The 17,085-nt window shown below is 51.5% G+C and overlaps 8 protein-coding genes across 8 annotated transcripts; 3 read left to right on the top strand and 5 right to left on the bottom strand.

Annotated features, from left to right (window-relative positions):
- Positions 1-71: 71 nt before the first annotated feature.
- K489DRAFT_412561 (uncharacterized protein) lies at positions 72-711 on the top strand (the record flags this gene model as incomplete). The annotated part of the gene is made up of 2 exons (XM_033607940.1): positions 72-176; positions 232-711. 2 exons carry the CDS (start codon positions 72-74, stop codon positions 709-711), a joined length of 585 nt encoding a protein of 194 aa, XP_033456909.1.
- A 52-nt stretch (positions 712-763) lies between these two features.
- K489DRAFT_325291 (S-adenosyl-L-methionine-dependent methyltransferase) lies at positions 764-2,601 on the bottom strand (the record flags this gene model as incomplete). The annotated part of the gene is made up of 2 exons (XM_033601822.1): positions 764-2,335; positions 2,401-2,601. The coding sequence occupies 2 exons, from the start codon at positions 2,599-2,601 to the stop codon at positions 764-766; spliced, it is 1,773 nt and encodes a 590-aa protein (XP_033456908.1).
- Positions 2,602-2,856: 255 nt separating this feature from the next.
- On the bottom strand, positions 2,857-4,259 carry K489DRAFT_396235 (salicylate hydroxylase; the record flags this gene model as incomplete). Its single annotated transcript, XM_033606873.1, has 3 exons — positions 2,857-3,348; positions 3,414-3,869; positions 3,936-4,259. The coding sequence occupies 3 exons, from the start codon at positions 4,257-4,259 to the stop codon at positions 2,902-2,904; spliced, it is 1,227 nt and encodes a 408-aa protein (XP_033456907.1). The 3' UTR covers positions 2,857-2,901.
- Positions 4,260-4,822: 563 nt separating this feature from the next.
- K489DRAFT_373097 (uncharacterized protein) lies at positions 4,823-8,632 on the top strand (the record flags this gene model as incomplete). The annotated part of the gene is made up of 2 exons (XM_033603394.1): positions 4,823-5,726; positions 5,844-8,632. 2 exons carry the CDS (start codon positions 4,823-4,825, stop codon positions 8,630-8,632), a joined length of 3,693 nt encoding a protein of 1,230 aa, XP_033456906.1.
- Positions 8,633-8,858: 226 nt separating this feature from the next.
- K489DRAFT_412556 (uncharacterized protein) lies at positions 8,859-10,583 on the bottom strand (the record flags this gene model as incomplete). Its single annotated transcript, XM_033607939.1, has 1 exon — positions 8,859-10,583. The coding sequence occupies one exon, from the start codon at positions 10,581-10,583 to the stop codon at positions 8,859-8,861; it is 1,725 nt and encodes a 574-aa protein (XP_033456905.1).
- A 476-nt stretch (positions 10,584-11,059) lies between these two features.
- Positions 11,060-13,390, top strand: K489DRAFT_383426 (kinesin-domain-containing protein). Its single transcript, XM_033605601.1, has 2 exons — positions 11,060-11,347; positions 11,409-13,390. Exons 1-2 carry the CDS (start codon positions 11,173-11,175, stop codon positions 13,070-13,072), a joined length of 1,839 nt encoding a protein of 612 aa, XP_033456904.1. The 5' UTR covers positions 11,060-11,172; the 3' UTR covers positions 13,073-13,390.
- Positions 13,349-14,873, bottom strand: K489DRAFT_324936 (3-hydroxyisobutyryl-coenzyme A hydrolase; the record flags this gene model as incomplete). Its single annotated transcript, XM_033601796.1, has 2 exons — positions 13,349-14,758; positions 14,817-14,873. The coding sequence occupies 2 exons, from the start codon at positions 14,871-14,873 to the stop codon at positions 13,349-13,351; spliced, it is 1,467 nt and encodes a 488-aa protein (XP_033456903.1).
- Positions 14,874-15,311: 438 nt separating this feature from the next.
- K489DRAFT_433985 (translation elongation factor Tu) lies at positions 15,312-16,968 on the bottom strand (the record flags this gene model as incomplete). Its single annotated transcript, XM_033608544.1, has 2 exons — positions 15,312-16,710; positions 16,765-16,968. 2 exons carry the CDS (start codon positions 16,966-16,968, stop codon positions 15,574-15,576), a joined length of 1,341 nt encoding a protein of 446 aa, XP_033456902.1. The 3' UTR covers positions 15,312-15,573.
- Positions 16,969-17,085: the final 117 nt, after the last annotated feature.

The following is a 17,085-nucleotide window of genomic DNA, read 5'->3' as shown; positions in this document are numbered from 1 at the left end:
AACCTCTTTACTACTGCAATCCCCAAAACTCATTCACAGCGATCCCATACATCATCGCAAATCGTGCAACAATGTCAAACCTCAACACTGAAGCGCTTGCCAACGCTGCCCCTGGAGGTGGTAGCGGAGAGTTCAGCGCACGCGTTCCTCGTGAAGGACCTGCCACCACTGAAGGCGTGAGTGACTGCGACGTCGGAACTTGAAGATCTGTTCGAGCTGACAAGGATACAGCACCAAACCGGCCGTCTCGTCGGCAACGACAGCAAGCCCGAATTCCACGCCCAGACTCTCCCAGCCGGCACAGCTCCAGCCGATAGAACATTCCGGCCCAACGCTGGCGTCGACACTGCCCCAGGCTCTAACAATCTCGACCAGACCGAGTCAGTCGGCAGTGAGACTAAGGCATCAGATACTCTCGTCGGGGCGACCTCAGCCGATGTCCACATTGGCCTAGGAAAACCCGTCCAAGGCCAATCGAGCGTCGAGATCCGACACGATGGTCACAAACACCGCAAGAACGATGGTCACTCGCTTGAGGGAACCGGTGCGTCGGCGAGCCAGACAGGGATCAACGAACGCGACCCTGTTTTCGCGGGTCAGCGTGCCTTGGAAAGAGATGACGCACAGGTCGGCAAGAAGGAAGCGGGCTCGACTGATGCTCAGAATCGGTTACCGGAGACTGCCGAGACGGTCGCTGCTGAGAACAAATAAGTTTGGCTCTGGTCGTTCTATGGCTAGCATGAGCGGCAAAAGCTAATCAACTTCAATCCTCGTCTCCAAAGCCGTTCCACTCCTCATCCTTGTGGGTGTCAATTGTCGTCTTCGTTGTCTTCGTTTTCTTCTTCGCAGGTTTCGTTCGTGTTGCAGGGGCCTTTGTTTCCGGCGCTGCAGCTGTGGTTGAACTATCTCGGATAAATCCGGCGACGAAGAATCCCATGGTTCCATCATCACCACGTTTGTCACACCTGATACACGCCTCCGCTATTTCCTCATAGTCCAGCGAAGAAATTGACTCCTCACCCAGACCGGCAGCAACGGTTTTGACTGCCTCGATAGAGCCACGCTTGTGCCATTTGCGCATACCGTCCACCTGAATCGATCGCTTCATGACCTTCCATCCTTGCTCTCGTGCAACTTCAGAGGACAATGCTTTCACGACTATATTTTCGTTCTCATCATTGTGAATGGAACAAGTCGAGTAGGTGATTTTCCTGGCGGTGGGAAACGCCATAGCATGCGTCAAAAGTCGGAGTTGGAAAGCGGAGAGAGACTCCAGTCTAGCCTTGAGCTTTGCTTCGTCGGTTTCTTCGATAGCCGTCTCTTCCACTAATGCGTCGGAAGCGTCATCGTCTTGGTCTTCTTCCCCATCTTTGACTTTGACGTCGGCCGCTGGAGGACCGGGCTTCTCTTTTGCGGCACCGCGTTTCCGCTTCTTGCCACGTTTATTGTCATCTTGAGTATTGCCATTGTCAAGTGACGGTAGACAGATATTTAATGTGCCTTCATCTCGACCAACGATACCACTTCCTGAACAACTTGGATCCAACAGCAAAGCGGTGACATTTGAAAACTCCTTCGAGAAAGGGTCGAGTCGGAGGAAGTCTTGCTTCTTCTTGACAGTGACAGTGCTATCGGCCTCGGCCAGCTTGACCATCTTGACGAGTATTTGGGAGCGCAAATTGTCCTTCTCGCAGGCTGTGACATGACAACTCGATGCGTCGCTCTCACCCGAAGAGGCCAGAGCAGCTTGCAGCAATGCAGCAAGATGTGTCGTCTTGTTTCCGGGGGCTGCGCACGCATCAATTATATGGACGTCGTCTACCGTCGGATTGAGCAGCGCGGCCGGGAAGCAGGATGCTTTTTCTTGAAATATGAGCTTGCCTTCCTTGTACGCCTTGAACTTGGTAGGCTCTTCGACTCCAACGATCGCCACCAGGTTAGCGACGTGATCGTCAACATATATAACGCTCTGGGTAGCTTTGGCCGTCGCGACATCCTTCAACTGCGACACTCGCTCATAGTTGACGAACGTGGTGGCCAGCTCATGCTCGAGTGTAGTTCGAAGAGTATTGATCCGGATCCAACGAGGATGTCGCGGAGCTGGAGCATTCCCGGCCTCGTGCCCTTGAGCATCGGCACTGCCGGCATTGACGTGAGCGCGCAGCGCTTCTAGAGAGGTCAGTCTCCGCCGAATTCTAGCTTTGGTCAACTCGGCTGTGAGTCGTGCCTTGTGGCGGGTGACTGCAACGTAAAGTCCATGCTTTCCGGGCAATGCAATGCCTCTCTTTGCGAGTAGAAGATCGTGAACAAGTAGCAGTGTGAGAGTTGGCGAAAGCTGTGTATTGTAGTATCAGAGACTCGTGTCTTCTGCCATGGTTGTGGTTGTATGAAAGTACTAACATTTTTCTCCAACTTCATAATTCCGCTATTTTCGACGACTTCCGACAGAACGCTGCTCCATTTTGCGGCTTCTGCAGCCAGAGCGAAAAGGGTCTTTGCATCGCTCTTCCACGTCTTCTTCCCAAACACGACAGACTTGAGGGATCCATTATTTCCCTTCACGCTCGTTAGAACTTCGGCTGCCTCGTAATACAAGGACATCCTGAACCGCTGCGAAAAAATGTTTCATCGACACGTCGATCTTTCCTTTCCAAGATCGTCGGGATTTTCCTGGTCTGCGTATCTGTCGCGGATCGTCGCGGCCCTCCGTACCCGAAATTATGTCAATGCGTTCCCTCATCATGGAGTTTGCGGTTCCGAGCAGCATCTAACTTTCAATTTACACTCGCGACATGCAGGAATTCATCAAATCCTAGGACGGCTTGCGCTCGTCGGTGTCTTGACCCATTTGGGAGTACCCTGCGACTGATCCAGATTTCAAAGACTATGCATGATATGTATCTACTTGCCAAGAGCAGTTTTGACCTTAGTGTCAAACAACTTCAAGGCTTCTTCTCTACTCTTTTCGATGTCAAAGTCCACGATGAAATCCCACCGAGGCCGCAGCTTCGCCTTGAGCTTCTCGGCGTCCAAATTTGTGTCCTGGTCCAGCGCCATGAAAATCTTGCCAGTATCCCAACTCGATTTGACAATCTCTTGGGTTCGCGGCCGTCGAACCTGGTCGTAGACTTCAAGAGCTACCAGTGCTTCCGCAGGAGAAGAAGCACGACCCAACAATGAGGACAAGATCATGCTGTCTTCGATGCACATACCACCTCCTGATCCTTGGAATGCGGTCGTGGCGTGGGCTGCATCGCCTACAACACAGATAGGCCCGCTGATGTAGGTGCGTGCGGGAGGGTGCTCCGCCAAATACCAAGCATCGTGTCGCTCTTCATTGCACAGTAGCTACAATACGGTCAATATTAGTTTTGGATGTGATAGAACTTGGAGGCTTTTTGCAATACGCTTACCTCTTCGACGCCGCGCTCGAGATGTGGCAACCAGCCTTTGCCATTGTACATCTCTCTGAGTTGATCTCTCGTCACAAGCCTCTGGCGCCGATCTGACCCAACAGCGTCTTCATCATATCCACAAACCGCATATTGGACCAGGTCCCCGTCGCTGAGGATGTTGTGCAAGATGAATGTGTTCTGGGCAAGCCAGCCGTACTCTCGCGCATTCAAGATGCTGATAGGAGCATCGCCGAGCACTGCTTGGGCGCGTTCGGAAGGGAACAATTTCATGATGACCCAAGCGCCAGAATTGTGAGGTATGCAAGCAGAATCCTCGGCTTCGAGGATCTCTTTCCGCACGCTTGAACCTATACCATCGGCACCGATGAGGATATCGCATTCATGACTGGTACCGTCCGAAAATTGAATCAGGAGGGAGCCATCAGCCCTCCGCTCAACGGATTGTAACTTCTTCTAGGCATGCAAGCGTTCCTCCGGAATAGTCTTCAAAAGCTCTCGGAGAAATTGTGCTCGCTGGACTAATGTAGTAGTTGCATGTCCTCTTTGCTCAACGTCTGCCTCATAAACTTGGTCTCCTGCGTTAGGTCCTTGGCCGAGGACAAAGTGGACTCCCAGCATCGGTACACCTCCGGCACTGGCAAGACATTCCGTTGCGGAAGGGCCGATAAGTCCAAGTGCCCTCGTAGCATTTCTTGCGAGGCCAAATGCAATGCCCGCCTCACGAAAGGATGGCGCAGACTCGAATATATGGGCATCGATGTGTGAGTAGTTCAGGAGAGCGTGGATCATCGACGCACCAGCGACGCCTCCCCCAGAAATTGCGACTCGGAGCTTATTTGACATGATTTGGATCGCTTTGGGATCTCAATGTTGGGGTGATGTATCGCTTCCTCCGAGCTGTCAGGACGCTCGCCATATTTATGCCCATGTCCATACGCTGACCATAACGACCCTCGTCAGCGCTGAGTGGCACAGCACCACCCTCCACCAACTATGTGACAAACGCATATCCGTAGATCTGCAGCTGACATGAGGGTGCAGCGGAAAACTTTCCGACAGTGAGGAAACATTTCCGACAATGACACGGTCATCAAAACAACACATTTGCTCCAAACAAACAGGAAGCATAAGGAGAAGATAAGATGTTGGTCCACGGCATGGACAGGCAGTTGAATACCAGGGTTTGGGTTGTTCCCAGCAGTTTAACCCTAAAAAGCACCAGCGATTCACCTCGTTATTAGATAGCCATCAAATTTATTTCGCTTGTCGTGTGAACCGATCACAACGATGACAGCAACGACTCTCTACAGCAGCGATGCAGACGGCAGATGATTTCATCCCTTAGAACCGGGTTCAGAGCGCGACCGCCATTGCCTCTGCGGCCTGCAGCTAGAAGGGTTACTAGAATGGCTTCACTGGCAGAGAACGACGCCACTGGGCTGCTCCTGAAATATATTCCTCTCTCCGAGAGAAAAGCAGCAATCGTTAATGTGGCTGCGCAGCTTACGGCATCGAGTACTTTCAATGATGTCGGTATACTAGCTTCGCTCCTTCAGATGCAGCCGGAGTCGACTGCAATGCAAACGCTTGTTGATAATTTAAGCACCCGAATCACAAATGGACAAGCTCAGACTGTTTCCTTGCTTTGCGAGGCATACCCAGATCTGCGGGAGCAGGTTGTGTGTGACTCAATCTCTAAAATAGAGCGTGCTGCTGCATTGGTCCAGCACGACAGGAAATGGAGTGCTGTGCCAATGGCGGCATCAAATGCTACTGGAGAACAGGACGTAAGAGGCAGCCCAGCGGACCCAGATGAGCATGCCAAAACCACTTTCGCCGAGGTTGCGTTACATTTGGCCTCCGTTGGCGCGAACTTGAGCTCCTCCACTGGGGGCGCCAGTGGCCTTATTCTGTTCAGATCCTGTCTGATCCTGGTGGGCGCACTCGACATCAAACTCGCGTTAGAAGCTCAAAGAATATTGTCCCGGATCATAAGCGAAAGCGGAACACTGGCTTCTTCTGAGCAGCACAGCATCTGGTTAAGGATACAGGAGCTCCTGGATGCGAGCGACAAACAGTATCAATTCATCGGATCCACTCTTTGGCTTCGGCTAGCTTCGCCCTCAACAGCGATTGATGTATCGATATTAAAAGACCCAAGATACTGGCAGCTCCTGGTACAGGGACTGCGACATGGCGACTCGGAACGACGGAAAAGCACACTGCAGATTTTGAGAGCCTCAGTTGATGTAGCGGCTGGAACACCTAATTTGACATCATATATCGTGGCGGAAGACCATCAAGGTATAGGTGCGTACATGGTTGGGATGCCTTCCAAATCACAATATAAATTGAAAGATGGTTAGACTGAGCAATCGTTTGCCCATGTCAGCCGCACGATCGAACCTCACGCTAATTGGCCTTCAGATAGTTCCAAGATTCGCCAGCAATACAGCAGATTCTGTACGATTTTCGAAACCATCGTCCTCGGGAGGTATCTCAACCAGGTCCAGCAATGTGAACCAGATCTGGACTTCCTCACCTCGTCTCAATCACTCATCAAGCCCGTTTGGTTCTATACGCTACTAGCGTGTGCTCTCGATCATAAAATCCAGGACTCGAACCGGAAGTTCATTGGAAACTGGATTCTCAGGTCTCAGCTCAGGGTAGATGACCACCACGAGTTCATTTCTTTTCTGCAGGAAACATTACTCCCGTGGGCAATGCAGGGGTACCTGTTCACATCATCTCTTCGCTACAACAATAATGAAGTTTTGGTCTGCAGGCATGGTGAAACGTTGGCAGGATATCTAACGCAATTGCTCCGCCGTCAAGAACTTCAGCGCGGTGATATCGTAGATGCAATGCTTGACAACGTTCTCAGGAAAGCCAACAACAATTTTGCGTACGCCATGGTGTACATCTTCGAAGGACTTGGACGAGCTCTCGATTCTGATCAACCTCCAAAACTTGATGCTTCGCATTTGGAAAAAGCCAATAAGATGGTGGTTTGGACAGGTCTATTGCCCGAAGCCGCTCGGGATTTCATTCTCGCGAGGTTATGGAAAATGTGCTACGACTACTGCAGTCATCAGCAGGGAGAAGGAGCAAGCCAGGTGATCGTAGACGCTGCTGTAATGTGGGAGAAGACGATCTCGAAGGCGCTGAGCCTTGAGAGCAATCGATCGGCACAGCTTCATGGTTCGATATCTTCATTATCTCCAGAACGATCTCGAAGAGATCTGAACGAAGCCGAAACCATCAAGAAGTGCTCACGCATTGTTGAACGCCTGGCAAACGAAGACAAGTCTTTAAACTCTACAGAGCTTGTTACGCAGCTCGAGGATATATGGAGTGACCTGGAGTATCTCGAGTTTCCCAGCCATCTTCTCACAGCCATTCCCGGTGTGCTGCTACATCATAATCTTCCAAGCATCATGCAACACGATGATATCTTGTCTGAGTCGCAAGAACACTTGCAAACCATGATTAGAAACCTTCTCAAGCAATCTGACAGCAAGGCGTACCTGCTTTACCCACTCCTACAACAGATCAGGTTGAACCTCGTCCACATGGCGATAGAACCTACATTTCTCAACATTGAGGAATTCACCGTCCATCTTGCAGAACAGCCGCCGGCTCCGACCGTCGATGCATTGCTTGAGGACTGCACCGCCAGACTGATTTCAAACATCAGTGTAGAGACCAAGGTCTTCGATCACGAGTTTTACTGCGGCAAACGTGAGAGTCATGGATTCGCAGCCTTCCTCGACCTGGTCAGCCGTATCGAAAAGATCGAGATCGGTGCCTCTGAGAAAATCTCACAGCGCTTGCTGCAACGATGGCTGAGACAAAAAACTCCCCCACCGACTGTTAGCCAATGGAAGACTGTACTACAATTGCAAGTTTTGCTGCTTTGCTTGGAGCAATACATTCCCGCAGTTAGTGCTGCTGACGCGGAGCGTGTGCTGAAGGATCTCCACTACATTCTCTCCATAGAGCCGCTACCGACTTATCGATATCTGGTGGAATGGATGATAGCCAGGATCCATCTCCACCACGAAGATCTGAGACATGTTCTGCTGTCTGAGCTACGAGTGCAAGACCATCACGCCAATCCCAAATTCCTGGCTTCCCTGATGAAGATTGGCGTCTCAGTCGCCAAAGCACCCAACTCGACAGAAAACTTCGGGTTGGACCTGATGGCAATCTTCGTCACACTTTCAGCATCGTCCAAAGTGGTGATCCGCCACGAAGCTCAATGGCAAATACCAGTCTTGCGTGACCTGGCGATTGTCAGGAAGTGGGACGCGGTCCGTGATGACACGACTTTCAAGGCTTTAGACGACTTTGTGCGCAGTCTGCAGAGATTTGGAGACCCACCTCTCGACCGTCGAATTGACAAGCTAGATCCGGTCGCGGACCATAATCTCACCCATTTAGTTGAAGGAACATGGTACGAGCTCGATAACGTTGAAAAGAGACAGACCAATCACGAGTGCTTCGTCAGCCTTTACGCCTCCGATGCGCAGCTTCCAGTTGAAGCTAAGGCCGCATCTTGCATGCCCCTCGGCGACGCGATAGTGGACACGACCACATCGACAAGTGTATCAAAAGGACTCACTGAATCCGATAAAGTCCTGCAGAACATTGAGAATATCACTCAAGCTCTGGGTAGCGTCTCCAATTCGACTATCCTGCAGACGAAAGGAGCCGCCTACCTTGAAAGTTCACGCAAGCGCCACTCAAATCTTCTCGTGATCGCCTCGCTCATTGATAACCCATACAATTTGGGTGGACTCTCTCGCGTTAGCGAAATTTTCGGCGCAGGAGGTCTGTTCATGTCCCATACACAAGTCACATCGAATCGGGAGTTTTCCGGCGTCAGCGTCTCCTCGCACTTACACCTGCCTCTCCACTCGCTTCCGCCAAACCAACTGCAAGGCTTCCTCGTCGAGAAGAAGCAGAAGGAAGGCTTCGTGGTCTGCGGAATCGAACAGACTGATCGCAGCGTCATGCTGGGTTCTGTCGAGTGTGCTCTACCGGAGAAGTGTATCCTCGTCATGGGCAGCGAGAAGGAGGGCATTCCGGCGCTTATCCTCAGCGAGTGTGATGTGCTGATTGAAATACCGCAGATCGGTATCACCCGGAGTTTGAATGTGCAGACGGCGGCAGGAATTGTGCTTTGCGAATATGCGAAACAGCATAGACTATAGCTATAGCTATAGTCAGAGAAATCATTGGATTCGTGTTGCAAGTATTGACAAGTGATACTTGACTGCCTCGATCCAACCATTCTGTGTCACGCAATGGTCGTCGCGTATGCCTTTTCCTATTTTTGAGTTTCTCTCCTCATGCCCATTAAAAAGCTACCATGACTTCATTCTCATTTTCATCATCATCGGCTGGTCATCATAATGTTGTGCCACCTCCGCACCCAGTTCAATGCAAAATCTCATCCCAATTCGGGGTCACGACAAACTTTCCTCTGACCTGGCCCATGCTCATGCCAATCGCCTCTTCTTGGTCTTCTGCAGGTGCGTCTGCATCCGGCTTTGTCTCCGGTACAGTAGCGATGAGAATATTCTGCAAGAAGCTGGGATCTGTGCCTGCCGACAGCACCAGGCTTGTGCCACCCCAGTCTAGGACTGCCTTGCCTGATTTATGAATTCGAAGCTTGCCGACTGAGCCTGAGGGTAGACTTGGCTTGAGAGACTTGGTAGCATTGCTGTACCCTTCTTCCTTCTTGATCGCTGGTTGTTGTGATGGGGGATCGATGTGCATTTCATCGCTGTTTACTTCGACGGCATCAGGATCTGGCTTGACGCGAACAGGCACTAGATCCGGGAGCGCTGGCGGAAATTGGAAAAGGTAGACGTGTTCTGATCGGATCTCCTCAGCTTTCTTGGCACGTTGGTGCGCGGCAGTATCAGTCGGCGCTGCGCTTCCATCTTCACCAACTGCGCTCAAGACTTGCCGGCCTAACTCCTTCCGAATGATGTCAAGATCAGCATGGTGGCGTCTCCATTCGTCCGCTTCTGCCTGAGTCTGAAACTTTGGCATCTCTGGTAAGGGATACTCATCATCGTCGTCTTCTTCATCCGGATTTTCGTCAGACGATTTGATCTGTTCCTTGGCCTTCCGCCGGCTTTCCGGTGATGAAGGTGGGCTTGCGGGCGGCTGTTCTGTTGTCATGGGAGCAGTAGGTGGAGTGACAGGACGAGCGCTTGCTTCTTCGTCCAAAGTTTCTGTCTTGATGGGTACTTCGTCACCATCATCGTCTGACGAGCTATATGCAGTGGGTCGTTTCGATCTGACTTGAGTGATTACGACATCGCTCGCTCGTTGCTTGCCTTTCCTACGGTCAGACGTTCCTTGTGTGGCGCTGGCATCTTTCGAAGTGCTTTGACCTGTGGCCGGCCTAGTCTCAGCATTGAAAGCCACGGTTCGATCTTTGTGAGGTTCTCGCTTTAACCGGACCGGCGCAAAGACGTTGTCGTCTTGCTGGTCATCCTCGATAGTCAAATCGACCACACGTTGAAGATCGTCGATGTTCTTCTTTCGGCCTTCGGTTTCGTCTTCGTCACTAGAGATGTACACACTTCCCTCAGTCTTGAAGACATGCGGACCACTGGATCCAGCTTCATATTTGACACCAGAGCCTCCTGAACCACCTCCTGAGCCACCACTTCTCGAGCCCCCAAAACTTGTGCCTGCTCCACCTCCGCCAAACCCACCACCTCCAAAGCCACTACCGCCCGTACTAGCAGCATATCGTCGACTGCTGCTGTCACTACTGACTTGGCCTGATCCAAATGGTCCGCTAGCGACACCGTCTTGCGTGCGACTTTGATGATCACCCATGAAGCCGCCCCGTCCTCTTCCGCCCCTTCCGCCTCTGGCGCCACCCCGGCCATCGCCTTTATGCTCCCATCGCTTTTTCCCAGCCTCTGCCGCTGCAGCTTTAGATTCGGCAGCTTTCTTCTTTGCAGCCTCTTTTTCCAGCTCGGCTCGAGCAGCTTGTGACCTTCTGCCGACAAATTTCGGCTTTGCAATCACTGGCTTTCCCCTGGTTGATGCCGATGACGAGCGACTCGGAGCAGCTGGCTTAGATGGCGCAGAGCCGGCACCGGCCGGTGTTGGTGTTGGCTCATTACTGCCTGACATGACTATTCCTGCGTATCCGTACTCAATAGAGGCAACGAATGGCTTCGTCCCGTTGGCATTTAGCACACGTCCTAGAGTGAGACTCTATCACAACAAAACCCTGGCCAGTCGGGTGTGAATTTATTTGTATCAGCGAACCGACTGATATTTCCGAGTCTGTGTGAAATGAGCCTCACAATGAGGTCGTAGAATACCGATCCCGAAGTGACTGGTATTCGATTCTTCAAAAAAGTTCACATTGGTGACATGTGCTGATGAGAGGACGCGCTAGGCCCGGTCCGAGCTGAGCTTCAACGCGTGAAGGTGGGACGCGTGAAGAGCTTTTGAGCGCGAGTCATGTGGTGTCACTACAGCAACTGTGTGTCGTCATTGTTTACTGGCTGCGAGAGCTCACACCAGGGTCTCCAGCACTTTGGCGGGCAGAAGCAGCGCTTGGTGCGCGCGTGTCCTAATCCAAAGCTTTACTAACCGCGAATGGTGAATGGATTGAGCATCAACCACTTATTACTCATGTCCGCAACGATGCAATTGTGACCTGTGCGAGAATCTCGTTGGTATCCGGCATTTTGAGAACCTTTCATTCCGCAGCATGGCGTCGCGGGCTTTGACGACACCAGACATTGCATACTATCATTCCACCGCCAGCGCGCCGAGCTTGCGTGCCAGAGAGCCTGTTGACCATATGGAGCGTCCTTTCACACCTATCGATGGGGATGGCGGAAATGTCAAAGTGGTGGTGCGGGTGAGGAAGTTCTTACAAAGAGGTAATGCCCAACAAAGGAACCATGCGTGTGAAGTTGTCACTGACGTATGGATGCACGGTAGAGCTTGACAAAAATTCACCATGTCTTGTTCATATGGACCCGGTATCACAACGAACGCGACTCTCCCCACCCGATATCGATCATGGTGACTCCAATTCAAGAAGTCGACAGCACGAGGAAAAGAACTTTATATTCGACCACTCGTTCTGGTCACATCGAGAATCAGATCCACACTACGCGCATCAGAGAGATGTATACGCTTCCTTTGGCGAAGAGTTCTTGGACCACAACTTCGATGGCTACCACACCTGCATTTTCGCATATGGCCAGACAGGCAGTGGCAAATCATACACGATGATGGGAACACCGGATCAGCCTGGCTTGATCCCACGGACCTGTCAGGGCTTGTTTGAGCGGATCGAGGGCGAACAGAACAGCAGTATAACATACGGCGTTCATGTCTCGTACTTCGAGATCTACAACGAACATGTCAAAGATCTCTTCACCCCCAAAACAAATCCACCCACATACCTCAAGATCAGAGAAAGCAAGACAGATGGTGTCTATGTGCAGAATCTGACCGATGAGCCGGTCAAAAGTTTCGAGGACATCGAGCGACTCATGAGGATAGGTGACATGAATCGGACGACCGCCAGCACCAAGATGAACGACACCTCGTCGCGCTCACATGCTGTCTTCACCCTCACCCTCAAGCAGATCCAGCACGATATCACAACGGATAGCACAATCGAACGACTAGCCCGCATGCGCTTGGTCGACCTGGCAGGTTCTGAGCGCGCTGTACGCACAGAGGCCACTGGTCAACGCCTTCGCGAGGGAGCCAACATCAACCAATCTCTTACAACACTCGGCCGAGTAATTGCCGCGTTAGCAGATCCGAAAAGACAACGTGCAATTCGCGCTGCTGGGTCGCAAAATTCATGCAAGCGTCGGATTGAGGTAGTGCCTTATCGGGACAGTGTCCTGACTTGGCTGTTGAAGGACTCCCTCGGAGGCAACAGTAAAACGGCAATGGTAGCCTGCATCTCTCCCGCAGACTATGAGGAGACTCTCTCGACACTCCGCTACGCCGACCAAGCGAAGCGTATCCGTACCAAGGCACACGTCAACCAAGATGCAGTCAGCGCAGCCGAGCGCGACGCCAAAATTCTTGAGATGCAAGAAACAATCAAATCACTACAACTTTCTGTCAATGCGGCAGCACTGCGGAAACGCGATGAAGCAGATCGTGCCAGAGACGAGCTCGAGGACTACCAGCGTCAAGTCAGCAAGATGCAACGGGCAATGGAGGAATCTCGAGTGGTGTCCGAAGTCAAGATCCGTGCTCTTACACAGGAGGTGGACGAATTGCGACCACAGAACGAGGCGTTACGCGTGGAGATCGAAGCGCTCAGGCGCCACTTGGCGCTGGCAGTCAGCGAGCTGAAGAACCCGATCGTAATTCCTAAGGAGCTTGTCAGTCGCGATTCTCTGTCGCCATCAGAACAGCTCGACGCCGAGGACGACGACCATGATAGCGGCATGGGCGAAGATGACGGCGATTCGGTAGTGAGTGGAGAAGGTGGATTCGAGCATGACGCATGGCAGGCTGAAGTCGACGAGCTATTGAAGGAAGTGGGCCTGTTCAAAAGGAAAGTCGCAGATGACAAGGCGCGGTTTCCGCATCTGCCAGATGGATACGGGACGCTGTCTGGAACTCCCTAGTTGTGGTGATCAATCGTCGATGATGGCTTGCTCGGGCATTACGAGATACGCATTGCCTTTTCATATATCAAAAGAGCTCGACTGCCCATTGTGTTGCATGTGCTGGCGAAAAGCACGTTCTCGTGCATATCTACCAGTGCAATCCATGACTAACTATGGTAAACCTAATTCTGATATCATGAACGATATGTGACCTAAATGATAATGCGTAATTGTGAATGCAGAATTATTTTGGAAGTGTTTCGTTCCATGTGTAATGTACAAGAGGTGCAACACTCACAACCATTCCCAGATAGCCTCGTAGTTTTCGTTGAATCCCTTCGAATTTAATCTTCGTTGCAGAATATCGGCCACTTTTTCTTTGACGCCTTGTTTACCTTTGTACTCACGAACGAGCTTCTGCATGATCTCCTCTTGTTTCATGCCATTCCTCCAGTGAACCTCGACAGCGAGATCGGTAGGCAATGTGAAATGCGCATGCGGGTAAGCAGTGTAGTCTTGTTCGGTGCTGCCAGCATCCTTGTTCAACAGCTCAAAACTCGTCGGGTTGTTGAAGAAGGCGGCCACGTCTGCGTCCGAAACTTCCTCCAGCGAGCCAGGAGACCAGGTGGGGGTCCGCTTTGGCTTGTCAATTAGCAAAGCCGATACACCCTCCACAAAGTCGGGATGCTCCATGAACTTGGATGCGATGCGATGCTCTTTGCGGAACGTGTCAGCGATAGACCAACTAATGCCCTGCTGAAGTTGTCGGATGGTGACCTTGAGCGAAGTGGGGGATCGAGAAAGGATTGTCTTTTTGGTCTTTGAAATCCATTCGACGATGGGACTTTTGGGCGAAATGTCGTGTCGAATTTCGTCCAAAGCTTCAAACATTTCATTTATGTCGTGCGCTGCTTGAAAAACAAAGTCGATCGCTTTGCGAATATCGCCGCCGACACACCCTGATGCGATAGGCTTATCATGAGGAAGGCCCGTACAGAATTCCTCAATTGTGCTGTTGATAACCTGTAATCGAGTCGGTAGGTCGTCGTAATCTTTGAACTGTAGTTCCGCAAGTCGAGCCTCAAGATCGGGAAGAGATGAGGAATGTAAATAATGAGTGGCGACGCCAGCATAGAAAACATCAACGCCCTTGAGTTGATCCGATGTGAGGGCCAGATATGTGCCTAGACCACCACCCAACCGTGGCAAGAAGAAGGAAGCGCCAACATCGGGGAAGAGTCCGATATTGGTTTCAGGCATGGCGAAGACTGTATTTTCGGTCGCAATTCTGAACGGCGCATGCATGGATAATCCAACACCGCCACCCATAGTGATGCCGTCAATGAACGCGACGTATGGCTTCTTGTACGTAGCAATGAGATGATCCAGCTTGTATTCAAGCGCAAAGTAATCCTTGCTTGCCTGTTGTCCCTCTGCGCCTGTCTTATTTTGTTTCGCAAGCGACGCAACGTCGCCTCCAGCACAGAATGCGCGCCCCTCGCCCTTGATGACAACAACGTTGGCCATATCACTGCGACTCCATTCTTTCAGTCTGGGCGCGATTTTCCTGATCATGCTGGCATCCAGTGAGTTGAGTTTCTTGGGTCGGTTGAGAAGGATACTCCGGACACCGCCCTGTGAATCGAAAAGAACATCATCTGGTGCATCGCCTGGTAATTCTTTGATATCTGTGGTGGCGGCGAACTATGTGGTAAAGTCAGTCGAGGATTTCACCCCGAGGAGCATATATCGACAGCCTTACGGATCTCGTGGCTTGACCCGCCATGGCCGGGTTCATGATCTTCGCGCGCAGAGGCATTGTGGACCAGCAGGTGGTGGCGATTCGTCTGTTGCAATATTGAAGCAGCATTGGATCGCTGATGTACAGGCGTGCTAAGCCTTTCGTGCGGTGTAGTAAGCTATTCAAGCTCGGTCAATAATCGCCAGCGCAGAGCCTCGGCAGTAGATGTCGTGCCGGATTGATGGTTTCAAGCACCACACTCAGGCGCAAAATCTCGCAGGAATCAACAAAACTAAAATATTCGGTAACTTGACGGTCAAATGTGTAGATGATGTCTTGACCGTTGGCCGGAATGCGCTGTCGCATGACAGCTCAATGGAAATGCCAGAAGGAGATGGATTGCCGCAAGCAAAATCGAAGGGTCACGTGCACCACAAATATGGGACTACACAGGTCATCGCCATGTTTCCGTTGGAAATCGAGTAGGCAGGGGCAAGTAGAGAAGAGATCGGTTCTGGTGGTATCAAGTGTTACATAAACAGTCCAGACCAAGAGTTGTTCCAAGACCTCCATATCTAAAGTACAAATTCACAGAATTGTAATATACAACAGTGCCATGAACACTATAGCGTATTTGTACGCCGCATTACAAGTTCGTATAGTCTCAATGTCTGATGCGACGGTCTGAGAACATGAGAAGAAGTCGGTAGCACGGCTTTGCCTCGAAGTCATTGACTTCACCTCGAGAACCATCTCCATCGGACGGGGAGCAGTCGCTTTACTCGATGATGCGGGTAATGAGACCAGTGGCGACAGTCCTGCCACCTTCGCGAATGTTGAAGCGTTGTCCCTGCTCAATCGCAAGCGGTTTGTTGATCTCGCACAACATCTCTACATTATCGCCAGGCATGATCATCTTGTTCTCGGTAGCACCCTCACTGCCCTCCGGCCAAGTCAAAGTGGCGGCCTCATCAGCAGTTCGGATGAAGAGCTGAGGCTTATAGTTGTTGGCGAAACCCGTGTGTCGTCCTCCCTCCTCCTTGGACAGAACGTACATCGAGGTCAAAAATTTCTTGTGCGCCTTGGTCGAACCTGGGACACAGATGACCATGCCTCGGAGAACGTCCTCGCGCTTTACACCACGAAGTAGAAGACCGGAGTTGTCTCCTGCTCGTGATTCTTCACATGACTTCTTGAATGTTTCGATGTCCGTGACCTTGGTCTTGATTGGTGCGGCGTTCTTGCCAACCAATTCGACTTCAGCATCTCTCTTCAACACACCACGCTCAACACGCCCAGAGGCGACGGTACCACGACCAGGGATAGAGAAGACATCTTCGACAGACATCAAGAATGGCTTGGCGATGTCTCGTTCTGGGGTAGGAATCCACTCATCCACTGCCTTGAGGAGCTCATCAATCTTGTCGGCACCGATATCTTGCTGTCTGCCTTCCAGTGCGCACAGAGCAGAGCCCAACACGATAGGAGTGTCGTCACCCTCGAATCCATAAGTTGTCAAGAGCTCCCTCATCTCCATCTCTACGAGCTCCAACATCTCCTTGTCTTCGATGGCGTCGACCTTGTTCACGAAGACAACAATGCGCTTCACGCCGACCTGGCGGGCGAGGAGAAGATGCTCGCGGGTTTGAGGCATTTGACCGTCACTGGCAGCAACGACAATGATGGCTCCGTCCATGGATGCGGCTCCAGTAATCATGTTTTTGATGTAATCTGCGTGACCGGGACAGTCGACGTGAGCGTAGTGACGGTTCTCGGTCTGGTATTCAATGTGAGCGGTGGAGATGGTGATACCACGCTTTCGCTCTTCCGGGGCCTTGTCGATGGAACCATAGTCAAGGAAGTTGGCGAAGCCTTTCTCGGCTTGTCGTTTTGTGATAGCCGCAGTGAGAGTAGTCTGTATCACAACGTTAGTCCTGTATGCAAATTATGCCAATTAGAGGACCTCTACCTTTCCGTGATCGACGTGACCGATTGTACCGATATTGACGTGAGGCTTACTCCGCTCGAAAGCAGTCGCGTATCCACGAACAGCGGTTGCTGCTGCAGCGGCGAATTGTGCCCGCCCTCTTACGTTCAATGCGCATTGTATGGGAGAGCTGTGAGGGCTGCGCAAAGCCCGAGAGGTGGAAAGTAGCGTCCTCGCGAAAGACATATTGTACAATGGACCGCGCACCGATGAACAACGAGATGAGATGAATGAATGGATGACTTGTGTTGGTCACGATACTCGAAGCTGATCTCTACAACTTTTTTAGATGATGTCACGTGC

This window comes from Dissoconium aciculare, assembly GCF_010015565.1.
Source record: "Dissoconium aciculare CBS 342.82 unplaced genomic scaffold K489scaffold_12, whole genome shotgun sequence".
NCBI lineage: Eukaryota > Fungi > Ascomycota > Dothideomycetes > Mycosphaerellales > Dissoconiaceae > Dissoconium > Dissoconium aciculare.
This window is presented reverse-complemented; position numbering and strand designations above follow the sequence as displayed.